At 42.3% G+C, this 13,539-nt stretch overlaps 1 protein-coding gene across 1 annotated transcript in view; it reads left to right on the top strand.

Annotated features, from left to right (window-relative positions):
- Iqgap2 (IQ motif containing GTPase activating protein 2) overlaps positions 1-13,539 on the top strand; it is a 257,708-nt gene that overhangs the window by 191,542 nt on the left and 52,627 nt on the right. Inside the window, exons 14-17 of the mRNA XM_060385592.1 lie at positions 3,353-3,443; positions 7,161-7,325; positions 9,052-9,194; positions 13,238-13,408. Coding sequence (XP_060241575.1) covers positions 3,353-3,443; positions 7,161-7,325; positions 9,052-9,194; positions 13,238-13,408 — 570 coding nt within the window. The remainder of the gene's footprint in view (positions 1-3,352; positions 3,444-7,160; positions 7,326-9,051; positions 9,195-13,237; positions 13,409-13,539) is intronic.

The following is a 13,539-nucleotide window of genomic DNA, read 5'->3' as shown; positions in this document are numbered from 1 at the left end:
TGGGGAGACCCTGTCTCAAAGGGGAAAAGAAGAAGAAAATTCTCTGCCGACCTACGTGCTCTGATAGCCTTAGTGCCAATCCAAAACTTATTTTTGTTGTTTCTGGGAAGAAGGTCCATTTGCCATAGATGATTGTGTTGGTCAGATAGCAGGACAGACTTGTGCCAAAAACAAAAGCAAAAAACAAAACTATTTGAATTGGACTAAAATCATAACAAAATGATGAAGTACAGGACTTGTTATATTCCATGAATATTGATGAGCAGGTCTGTAATAAGCATTTTAAATTGTATGTAGATCACATTTATATCTTAGCCATCATAGCATGCAGTTCACTGGTGTTAAGAATATTTAACAATCCATTGAAAAGAAGAAAAGCTGATTTTAATACACAGTTCAACCTCTAAAGTGCAGCAAAAATCAGAAAATTTAGACTTCACGTGCGACTTCAAAGGAGACGAGGGGCAGCTAGGAAGTGATAGGGATCTATATTAATGTTTCTCCTCCTGATTAAACTTAGCCAAACCAGGTCATTTCCAAAGGTCAGATTTAACACTTCGACTGCATCATCAGTGGTACCATAAACTAAGGAAGAATGTCCTGACACTGTAGAGACAATAAACCCAGAAGACTGGAGGGGAGGTGTATTTTTTTTAAAAACTTTCTTGGCACCACCCAAGTTGAGGAGGTTTGATTTACCTGTGGCCTGGTTGGTCATTTCATCCACTCTTCCCTCACACGCTGGCTGGCTGTGAAGCTGGGGGAAGGCTGGACCTTCACAGCGCTATTCCAAGTCTCTGGTGAATGACTGAAAGGGGGATTTTTCAGCAGTACATTTGTTTGTTTGTTTGTTTTCACTCTTGGTTTCGTGTTTAGCTTTATTTCGGTACATCACGGTCTCAAAACTTTTGACTTAAATTTGTTTGGTTTTGCAAAGTCTAGACTTTAGTTTGGCTTCTGGGACTAATACTTTAATCTTCAGTGGGGGACAGTCACCGTTTTCCCATCCAAGCAACCACGCGTGTGGTCCACACAGTAAAGCCACAGGCTCTTCAGAACACGCTGGCTGGGATGGGAGCACTTGTTTAGTGCTCCACTTTCAAGCTATTCCTGGGGAGTATGAGGTTTCTTTGGGTTCAGAAACAGAAAAAAAAAAATAATAATACTAGGGCCAGTGAGAAGGTGCAAAGGGTTAAGGCACTTGCTTGCTACTCAAGCCTTGTGACCTGGGTTCAAGCTTTGAACCTCCATTAAAGGCCCTCTGATCCCATACCCATATCATGAATTTACACACGTATACACAATAAGCAAATAATTTTTTAATCCTGTTTCCCTGACTTCTTTCGTTCTTCTTCAGATTTCTCATTCTTTCCCTATTTTTGCTTGAACCTCTTCCAAAATTTCATTTTCTGAGAAATTGCTAAGTTGCCTGGTGAAGGATTCCGTGTTGAGGCTGTAGCCGGAGATGACTCAGGAAGCAGGCCTCATGAAATTTCTAGACCTCAGCATCTGCCCTCCCCAAATAACGCAGGAGGAAATGGCATGTGTCTGGTTTCTCAGATCTCACCACACACACTATCTCACATGGCGCCTGAAGGAAGCTAGCGAATATCATTTCTCCCTGCAGACCTCCAGTACTTCCTGAGCTTTCAGCTTTACCCCAAACGACTCCAATGCCTGAGCTGGTTGATTCCATATACCACAGCTGTGCACTTAGGTGTGTGCACAGGCCACCGGGCAACCTCGGGTGCCGTTCCTCAGATGCGGCCTACATCTGAGAGACAAGGTCTCTCATTGGACTGGAACTTGCTAGAAGTGAAGCTGACTGCCCCATGAGCCCCAGGGATTCTCCTGTCTCTACCTCCCCAGTGTTGAAATTAGAACGGCACAGTACCACGCCTGGCTTTCTGCTTTTTAATGAGATTCACACTCAGGTCCTGTGCTCCCCAGTGAGCTGTCTCCTTGGCTTCTCCCAGGGTTAGAGCACTACACTTATCCCCACCATGAGCCACTCACATTTTAAAAATGCCAGAGGCTGGAGAGATGGCTCCGCAGTCATGAGTACACACTGCTCTTACAGGACCCCCAGCTCAGCGCCCGCCATTCATGTAGCTCACAAGTGCTTATAAGCAGCTCCAGGATAGGAGTCCCTCCCTGGAGCCTGAGGGCACTTGCACTCATGTGTACATACATATACATAACTAGAAATAAACAAATATTTTAAATGTGGACTTCTAAATTTTCCTGAAAGTATTTAGTGTCTACTCATAAAATTATCTTGAAGTTCCATTTAGTATCTGCCAGCATTGTGTTGGTAGCAAAATCATGAGAATTCACCCAAATGTAAAACAGTAAAGGTAATAGCATGAACTTCCTGCTGCCGTCCCTTCTTTCTGAAGCCGGGTTAGCTGTACGAGTGTTTTTTTCTGCTGCATACTGGCCCGTTCTTGCCTCCTCAGCTGTGTGTCACAGCTAGTGTCTCCCTGAATGCAGTGTGTTCTGATTGTTTCTGGCCTCTCTGAGAGGTCCTCACCATGTTGTTTCTGTTTTAGTCTGGGTGTCTGACAAACATTGGGTATCACCGTTTCCCTCAAATTTAAATAAAGCTTCTGCTGGCATACTGGGGCAACTTGGCATTTAGTTTTGCCAACCGCGGTTCCTGAATGCTTAGCTGCATAGCAATGGATGACTTTTTAATAGAGGTGGCATTTGAGCTATGACTTATGAGTCGTGGCAGGAGCCAGCCAGGGTCAAGTGCTCTGGCCTGAAGAAGTCCTAGAAAGTCCTAGAACAGGGAGGGAGGAGCTAGCCAGAAGGCTGCATCGCTACACCGGATCCACGGTCTTGAGAAGAGAGCTTATTTCTTTCTAAGGTTAAACGGAGAGGGGATGTAGTGAGACATCCATTTGGAAGTGATCAGGGGTTCTCACTAGAGAACTTCTGTGGTCCAGACCAGATTGGAAGGAATGAAGCCACACGGCACAGCAGCACAGCTGTCCATCCAGGACAGAGGTCCTCAGCCTTCCTGGTGCTTTGACCCTGAGTTCAGTTAGTTCTTCATGCTGTGGTGACCTTTAACCATAAAATTATTCTGCTGCTACGTCATAACTGTAATTTTGCTACTGTTAATTTAAATTCCTGGTACGCAGCATGTCTGCTGTGGCCATGAGCCACAGGTTGAGAACCACTGAAGTAGGGAGGATGTTGATCATGGCAATTTGTGCTGCACGCTGGAGCTACCTAGCACCTGCCGAATAAGAAGTAGAAGATGATAATAGAGTGGCTCCTGGGGAGCAGTGTTGACTCGGTTCTGTAGCATTCATTGTTCTCTGACTCTATGTCACTCTTCTAGGATCCTGAGAGTGTTTCTAACATGCTCTGGCTGGATGAGATACAGCAAGCCATCAATGAAGCCAACATGGACAAGAGCAGAGCAGAGCGATGTAAGACCTCGCCTTCTTTACCTTGTCAAACTTGCCTTTTTTAAGTGGGTACACACCTGAAGTCATTCACTTTGAATTTCCGGAAAAATCTGAACACTTTTTAGTTTTCAGTCTCAGATGCATATCTAAGTGCACAACTCTCTAACTAGTTGTCGTGTTTCCAGTAATGAGGTGTTACCTCCAACAAAATTTGACAGTGTTGCGAAACAAAATGCAGATAGCAAAAAATGTTTTGTAGATTCTAAAATTGTATATTTAAATCAAATCTTGTTTTTTTTTCCTACTGATCCATAGAAAACTATTTCTTCACAATCAATATCCATTCTGGTTTTTATGCTTTCCATTGTTAGTGGAAGTTTTTCACAGAAACAGATCGGAATGCAGGGAGAGAGGAGGCCAGGAGTGGGGAATGCAAGTTCAGACTTGAAAGGACGTGGTGTTAGCTCTTAGTCTCCAAGGGCAGATGGGTGTGCTTGCATCTGATAGCCGACTCTGAAATAGACTCAATCAGGGACTGAAGGGATTGGCCAGTTGTTTGTGATCTTTCTATACATGAAGTTGGCTGGTGGTTATGAAATTCTCTCTTGAGCTGTATAGATGGAAGATTTCTAAGTCATCTAAAAAGAAATTAAGCCAGTGAGATGCTTTAGTGGGCAAATGTGCTTGCTGCCAAGTGTAATAGCCTGAGTTTGATTCCTGAAACCCACAGGGTAAAAAGCTGACTCCTATAAGTTGTCCTCTGTTCTCCGTGTGTGTGCATGCGCACATATACACACACAGAGCAAGGGCTTTTGAAAGTCAGGTGACATGCCTATAATCCGGGAGTCAGAGGAGGGCAGATCTCTGCAAGTTTGAGGCCAGCCTGGTCTACAAACTCCAGGACAGCCAAAGCTACACAGAGAAACCCTGTCTAAAAAATTAAAAAAAAAAAAAAATTAAAAGAAAGTCAGAGCTTTCACTTACAGTGCCTCTGCCAGGGGACCCAGCTAGAACGCCATAAAGCAGGATCCCACATTGGTTCAAAAGATCAAAATTTTTATTGTGGTTTATACTTCTGTTATCAGAGAAGAATCTGAAATCTGAAATGGTTTCTAAGTTGATATAGTAGCAATCTCCCTAAAGCCAAGTTGAATGAGATTCCTAAAAAGTATAATTTAGCCACCCGTCACCCCTGGCATTGTTAGACCCTGTCACAGCCTGTCAGGTTGTAGAGTGCTTGGGAACAGCTTACATCCCCAGATGTAGAGCCATCTGTAAGGAACATCTGGGCTTAAGTAATCTCCCGACCTTTTCTCATCCCAACATTATAACACCACAGACATGTTGTGTATCATATGTCGACCCATGCTTTACACATTAAAGAGCAAGCTTTATTGGGGGGTTTATCCTCCTATGAGTGCATCCCTTGAAGAGAGCCCACGAGCGTGTGGCTTAAGATCTAAAGCAAACTTTTTTTTCCTCCTAAGAGGCTTATAGGAGATTTAAGAAATGCACTTGACTTTCTGAAGGTCAGTTATCTTATGTCTTCCACTATCTAGGACTCAGCCACAAGCCACAGAGTAAGAATCAAAGTAATCAGAATAGATGTTATGTGTCCTTGAGCATTGGAACTGATCTGATTTCCTCCCTGGGGAGCCCTGGGACAGACCTGCTTGTTCTTCCCATAGGCATAATTCTGAAGTCCTTGGTTGTTTTCCAGCAGAAGCCACAAAACCCAAGAGTCTGGCTGCCATGGGCTGGCATGCAGATGTGGGTAGGAAGTGATGCTGCAAGCCTGAGCACTTGGAGGGTGTGTGGTGCTAAAGCAAATAAACCCAGACACTCTGTGTCCTCCGAAGCATCACTTACGTGGCTCAGCACAACTCAACAAGCATAAGCACCTACTGTGTGCCACAGACTGGGAGTAAAACGAGGAGAACAATCCTGTTGGTTGGGATTTTTCAGAGGTGTGTTTTAGATCTTCATGGAAAAGAGCTCCAGCTAGTAAAAAACTCTACCTGTGTGCCAGCTCTTTTCTCCTCCATGTTCAATTGCCCCAAACATTTCTGTATTTAAGAGCTTTGTGCCTACATCATACATATTTTAAGGACAATTGATTTGGCCTGTAGTTCAGTGCAACAGTCCTGTGTCCTGTCGTTCATTCATGAGTTTTTCTCTGTCACTTGCTTGCTCCTCTTACTTCCATAGACTTCTCACATGTCAGCTCTTCATCCTGAGTTTTCCTGGGAAAGAGGGAACGATGGATGAGGTTCACCACTGTCAACCTCGATCAGCACTGTAGCAAAGGCTCGATGCTGTCTGTACCTGCCTTTCGGTAGTCAGTGGAGTTTGCTGGAGAAGTTCCCTGGCACTCTGTGAAAATCTCTGGCCTCACAAGGCTCTGATGCCAAGCTGGCAGAAAGTCAACACGTATCTTATTCTTTCAGCTGTTTCTATGCACAGTAACATGAGATTAGGCACGTATAATCATAACGTGATGACAGCCATATATTCAGTTCTAGTTTCCTTCTGACCAAGAGCAACTTAAGGGAGGAAGGAAATTTATTTGGCTACTATAACCAGGTCACAGTCTATCACTGACAGAGTCAGGGCAGGAACCTGGAAGCAGGAAGTATGGAGGGACTCTGCCTGCTGGCCTGCTCTCTAGCTCCTGTTTAGTTAGATTTCTTAGGAAGCCCACAGCTGCCTACCTAAGGGTCCTGCCTGCCACAGTGTGCTGGCTCCTCCTGCATCAATTAATAGTAAGACAAAGATGCCCACAGACCAGCCTGAACTCGGCAGTTCCACAGTCCAGGCTTCTCCTCATGGATGACTCTAGGCTGTGTCAAGCTGACAGAGCTGGCTAGGACAAGCTATTCAACACTGTGAGAGTTTGATGTATGGGTGAGGGGGAAAATCAGCCTTTACCTTCTTTTTATCGAGACCTTTTTAAATCTAGAAACTATATTAATTTGGCTTTTCCCTTATCCCCATTCAACTTAGTGTACTTAAAGGGGATACAAACAATTTCGCTGATTGGACCAGGACATTCTTTCCTAGAACTAATAATAAAGAAATCATTAATTTCCTTTAAGCAACCAAGAGTTCACTATTGTTTTGTTTACAAGATGATGCAGGAATTTGAAAGGTTTATTAAGTTTAAGTTGGTCCAAAATAAAGTTTCTGTGCTGCATTGTCCATTTCTGCTCACTGTGCCTTTCTGAGATATTTCCTTGGGTTGGTTATGAGAACTTTGTCAATGATGCCAGTGTAATGAAAGAGAATGTTAAGGTTTCTGTAGCCAAGTTGGCATTTTCCTACTCTAAAACAATTGTCTTCGTAAAGCAAGTTCTCAAATATGTGGATCAGGGCTGCATGTCTGGCATTGCTGCACGTTCTTCACCAGGCTTCAACACCTAATCGCAGGGTGGCGCCTCCCTGCACACTCCACAGGTTGCACTATAGCAAGTGTCACCCAGTTAACCTTCACACCCACACAAGCCTTACCAGAGAATGGTAAGATTTTAGCATACCATGCTCCCAGAGAACCTTCTTTGTACAACCCAAACTGATAGGTGAATTAGATTTTGGTCATGTGTATATGATCTGATTATCAGAAAGAGAAAAGGTTTAAAAGCAAAAAAATACCAATGTACTTCCAGAAGTCTGACTTATATATTTATATACCTTATATAAGTACAAAGTAATGATTAACGGAAACTTTTTCTCATTACCCAGGGGTTACACTGGTCGTTGATGTCAATGAGTGTCTGGATAGCAAACAATCGGAACATGTTTTGTCTGCACTGACATCTTCTTCTAATATCCATGACATAATCCCAGAATGTGCCAACAAGTACTATCATACACTCATGAAGGCAAAAGAGTCAAAGACTGACAATGGTGAGCATTCCCATGACTTAGCACAAACATGTTTAAAATATGCTGATTTCTGTGGCATTGTGTTTCCTTAATTTTGAGACAATTACTGCTTTCACGTTAATATTTCTGAAACATTTAGCAACAAGGGCAAAGAAAATGTTTTTGGGTTCTTTTTTAAAGCTGCAATTATCTCAGCAGCAATGCATGGATGGTAACTTCATACAACTGAGAAAATATAAGCAGATCTTTATACTAAATGCCATCATTTAAGCCTTTACAAGACAAATAATACATGATTACATGACACGAAACAGGGCATATGAAACAGGAATAGGTAAATAAAATGTGACAGATCCATATACTGGAATTTTAGCAGCCACCAAAGGGGAGGGATAAAGAAAATACATACTACAACATGGATGACGATGAAAAGAGTACATTTAATAAAGGAGACAGAGAGCGCAGAGCCTGGCAAGATGGCTCCGTGAGTAAAAGTGCATGCTGTGTAAGTTTGATGACCTGAATGCTATGCTAGAAGCCATGGTAGACGGAGGAAATAGACTCCAAAGAGTTGTCCTCTGTCTTCCATGCATATGCCACGGAATCCATTTGCTGGCATGTATACATGTGTGTATACACGCATGTGTGCACACACACACATGTTTAAAAACAAAAAAAAACAACAACAAATGGACAGCTGTACAACCTCCCATTTAAAGAGAAAGCTGTTGCCTTTTCAGACACCAACAAATGAACACTTGAGCATTTACAACCAGAAAGAATGAGCAAATACTTATATAACCTGGTTATTCTGCTTGATTATTTGAATGTGTGGAAATATTTTATTGAGACAGTTCCTCAAGCTTTGATTTACCAGAAAAGAGTGGGTCCAGTGGTCACAGAGTGGCACTGGCTCAGTTTAGATGGGACTTTTTAGTGGTTTGGGTAGTTCTTACATCTCTGGTTTCGGTCAGAATTCATGGCTAATTAACAAAATTTAAAAAAAAATCTAAATAGACTATAATATATAGCCCATAGATTCGTGAGGAAGAAACATTCTTTTCCACCAATTTTGGACTGCCACAGACTTTTGTAAGCCGCATTCTTTTTCTCTTTTTGTGTGACTAACGCCTTGAGTCAAATCAGGAATTTTCTTTTTCTCTACCTTCATTGACCTTTACGCTACACGTTTTCTATTTTGTAGTTTGAATGAATTTGTTCCCAGAAGTGACTCATCTTTGCCTTAAATATAAGTCAGTTGTCCTAATAAATCAGTTCTTGTCAGAGAAAGTTCTGGACAATTTTATTAGTAAATAAAATTCTGCTCATTCGTCTCATCTATGCCTGTGGGGGCGTCGACATCTACCTGTTAGATGTGTTACTTGTTCACTTTTGCTTTTCATTGGCCATTTGTGACTCAGGCCATCCCCATGAGAGAATTAGAGTCCAGCGTCAGCGCTAGATATCGATCTTTCCTCCGTTTGTGTGTGGGGAATAAAACGCTGCTGTTCATTCCATTTCACTGTCATTTTTAGTGACTGTAACATAGACTAGCTGAAAATGTTTTTGCTAGAGTATTGTCTGTGCTGGAAACTCTCTCTGGCCTGTCAGACTTGACTTGCCAGCCCTAGTTATCCATCCCCCTTCCCGTCTCTTTTTAACCAGAGGCTTAACTCCTATGTTGCTGAGCTTCTTGAAAAAGAAAAAAAAAAAAAAATGTAGCTGTTAACAAACTCTTCTTCTGCAGCGTCCAGTGAAGGTTCATGGGTCAAAGTCAACCTGCAGCAGAAATATAACTACTATTATAACATAGATTCCAAAGAAGGTTCTTGGGTCCCGCCTGAACCGTGCGTGCCTAAAGAATCGTGGCTCACAGGAGAAGAAATTGAGGTAGGAGGTTGGTGTTCTTTATAAAAAGAAGTGTGTTTGCTGGTCTGTTCTTCGTTATGGGAGGGATGGAGGAGACTGATCAGTGACTTCTCATGTCTGCCTGGTTCATCTTAGTCTGCATTCATTCCCAAGTACACAACAGTTCTGTTGTTTTATGTGTACAAGAACTCGGTTCTAAATATTTGCAAAGAAAAAAGAAAAACAACTTTAAGAGTAAAGCTATAGAAAACATTGGCCCAAAACATTTTTTTCAGACTCTAAGTCTTACTTTCTTTTTTTCTTTTTCTTTTTCCTTTTTTTTTTTTGTTTTTCATTTTTTAATTTATTTATGTTTTTATAAATTACAGTTTATTCACTTTGTATCCCAGCTGTAGCCCTCTCCTTCTTTCCCTCCCAAACCCACCCTCCCTTCCTAATCTCTTCCCATGCCCCTCTCTAAGTCCACTGATAGGGGAGGTCCTCCTCCCTTTCCCTCTGACCCTGGCCTATCAGGTCTCATCAGGACTGGCTGCATTGCCTTCCTCTCTGGCCTGGTAAAGCTGCTCCCCCATTAGAAGGAGTTGATCAAAGAGCCAGCCACAGAGTTCATGTCAGAGACAGTCCTTGTTCCCATTACTAGGAAACCCACTTGGACACTGAGCTGCCATGGGCTACATCTGTGCAGGAGTTCTAGATTAGCTCCATGCATGGTCCTTGGTTGGAGTATCAGTCTCAGAAAAGACCCCTGCGCCCAGATTTTTTTGTTCTGTTGCTCACCTTGTGGAGCTCCTGTTCCCTCCAGGTCTTTCTTTATCCCCCTTCTTTTATAAGATTCCCTGCACTCTGCCCAAAGTTTGACTATGAGTCTCAGCATCTGCTTTGATACCCTAAAGGGCAGAGTCTTTCAGAGGCCCTCTGTGGTAGGCTCCTGTCCTGTTCCCTTTTTCCCCCTCTTCCGATGTCCATCCCGTTTGCCTTTCTGAGTGAGGATTGATCATCTTACCCCGGGTCTTCCTTCTTGATTAGCTATATAAAGGAATGAAAGAAACAGCTTAGCAAAAAACTGGCCCATGTGTCATCATGTTATATTAGATCTGTTTTTTTTAAGATTTTTTTTTATTATGTATACAGTGTATACATAATATACACTGTGTATGCGTTATGTATATACGTAATATATACAAATTTTATTATGTATACAGTATATCTGCAGGCCAGAAGAGGACACCAGATCTCATTATAGATGGTTGTGAGCCACCATGTGGTTGCCAGGAATTGAACTCAGGACCTCTGGTAGAGCAAGCAGTGCTCTTAACTTCTGAGCCATCTCTCAAGCCCACATCTGTTTTTTTTTTTTTTAAAGAACATAAAAATAAATAGATACTCCCTAGAACTTACCTTTAAAAAAATAAGCAAAACCAACCAACAAAAAACCAAAAACTAAGTCATAGGGAGATGGTCAGGTAGCTATTGCTAGAATGGCCTTTTTCATGAGATTCTGTGGATTATGGGAAGTGGTGGGGGTATGAGGGTTAAGAGTGAGTAAAGTCGGAGGAATGTGTAATTGGAATCAACCCTCTGATGATGATCAGATGTCAGAAGCAAGTTACAGCCAGAAATAACCTTTCATATGTGCCCATGAGCAAGAATGATGAGCACTACAATTAGGTCTTCTGAAAGCACGAACAAAGCATAGTGCTTTTCAAGGCACTTCAGATCACTTTGATCACTATGTATTTTCTCAGGGAGGCAGAGCATATACTATCACTTGTTTTCCCTTAGTGAGGAAAACAAGGCATAGAATGGATGAACGCATGAAGGAACTTGGATTAAGTCTTCAGCTTGCACAGAATGTGTCAGTAACAAATAGGCTTTCTCCCCATGCTTCTGGTTTCTATTCTGACTTTTTCAGTCTTCCGCTAGTGACACTGTTTATGATGTTGCCACTAGTATATCTAAGGGTAATAGCATGTGCCCATTGCTTTAGAATTAGTAGTACAAGGTGCAGCTTAAGAAACAGGTTTATTCTGACACAGACAATAAATGCTGTTTCTCAGGGGAAAGAATGCTCAGCAAGATTGCTTTCAGCTTGAGATGAAAAGTTGACAAAACACATGAGGCTTGCTGATGAACCCAGTTTTTATATTTAGAAAATACAGCTAGTAATCATTCTTTCTTGGAGAAGAAAATACAACTGGGCAGTAACTAACCCCCGCCAAGCTGATTATCTCCCAGCCCCACATTCCCATGCCCCTTGCTTTGCTTCTTTCTATCTGGGTTACTTCCTGTCCATAATTCACATAAACACTTGTCCATGTTTTTCTTCTGGGCTGCTTCTCCCCACTCAGCGATCCTCAGTGCAAGCGCCTCCCGGCCACATGCTCTAGTTCATGCTTAGCCCACGGCGACTTTCTTCCTCCTCTCCTGCACCTCCCTATCTCACTTCTTTTCCCTCCCGTGATCTTCCTGTCTTCTAAGCCTGTGAACCTTAGCTCTGCCTACCTCTCTCCTGCCCAACCCAGGTATAGGCATTTCATTGGCCCATCAGGGATAATTTGGAGGCAAGGCTACACAGCATCACTTGGTATATGTAAGTATTTGCTCATAGACTATTAAAGATCTTGGGGGACAAGCAATTAATTAAATTCAATGCACCAGACCATGCCACAACACCATCCTGCTCTACATATTCCAGGCCAGCCAAGACTATCTAATAAGACGCTTTCTCAAACATAGACAGAGAGAGAGAGACAGAGAGAGAGAGAGAGAGAGAGAGATATGTGAGTAGGCCTGGGAGCTGAAGAGATGGCACTGTCTGCTCTTCCATAGGACCCAGATTCAATTCCAAGCACCCACATAGCAGCTCACAACTGTCTGTAACTCCAGTTCCAGGGGATCTGACACCTTCATACTAATGCACATAAAATAAAAATAAATTTTAAAAATGTGAGTAGACATGGAGATGCTACAGTTTAGAAATAGGTGCCACAAGTGGAGAAGGGGAAACATGGCCTGAACCTGAAAATGTTTAATGACAAAATTGCAAGTGAAAAGAAGAAAACACCTGAAAGACATAGTTTATTTACTAATTTTAGGTACAAGTGTTTACAAGTTTTAGGCAAAGACTATGAGAGCACTGAGTGGTGAGTGCTGATTTTTTTAATCCCATGCCAAGATTGAAAAGATGTGCCAAGCTGTGAAGAAGCAATATTGATGAGTTAAAATTTGAGTTTTATTAAATAATAACAACAACAATAGTAATAATAATAATAATAATAAACTCATCTGGCATCCAATGATGCCCAGATACAACTATTTGACTAGCAATCTATACAGTTAATAAATGGTGGAGGGTCTCAGCCTTTTAAAAATAATACCCAAGAGTTACTGTCTTTATTCGATGAATACATTTACATATGTCTTTTTGTTGAGCTTTCTATGCACCTTGTTGTGCCTTTTCTTTTTAGTGCTTAACTGAACCAGCCACTGCTTGCAAGTCTCAGCTGTAGGGATGAGTCCACTCTTTGCATCTACACACTGTGAAAGGACACCCATCAGGAGGGCACACAAAACTTCTTATAATCCTCCTTCTTTTTCCTTCCCATTCCCCTGGACTTCCTGTCTGTCCTTGACAACATTTGTCTTTCCCATCTGCTATTTGGTTTTCCTTGGAACATAATTTGGGGCTGGGGTTGGGAAGAACCTAGGACTTTGTGGGCACTGTCATTTCCCCAGCAGTCCGAGGGAAGGGGAGGCAAGGCCCGTTTCAATAGTAGTCTTCCTTGACCCTTTATAGTCTGTGGGATTCTGGCCAGCATCATGTGAGATCATTACGTACCAACTTGTGCCACTTTGCCACCTAACTCAGAGGATTCAAAAGTCATGTCACTCGGGGGAAAAAAAAGCTAAGCCAGGTCATCCCTTGGCTCTTGTTAAATCTATCTTTAAACCAAGCCCAAAAGAACTATCCATTTTATTTCCTAAAAGCCTCCATTTCCAGAAGCTGTTCTCTGTGTTCCTTTCACCTACATGTGGAGAGTAACCATAGACATATCTCTTGCCAGGACATCATTGCGAAAGTCACAGCAGATTACATCCGAGAAAGCATGTGGTCTGCCTCGGAAGACATGCTTCTCCGCTTTCAAGCCACAAGCGCAGGACCCATCCTTAGGGAAGAGTTTGAAGCTAGGAAATCATTCTTATATGACCAAGTAGACAGTGTGGTCAAGCTACAGGTATGTGAAACCCTACCACAGTTATGGCAAATTTCCTGTCTTCTGAAAACGCTTTCTTTGAAAATACCACAACAGCCAACATTCTAATAGAAGATGCTGAATGCATACTCTTGCCTTCCCTGGTTAAGGAC

This window comes from Meriones unguiculatus, chromosome 6, assembly GCF_030254825.1.
Source record: "Meriones unguiculatus strain TT.TT164.6M chromosome 6, Bangor_MerUng_6.1, whole genome shotgun sequence".
Lineage (NCBI taxonomy): Eukaryota > Metazoa > Chordata > Mammalia > Rodentia > Muridae > Meriones > Meriones unguiculatus.
This window is presented reverse-complemented; position numbering and strand designations above follow the sequence as displayed.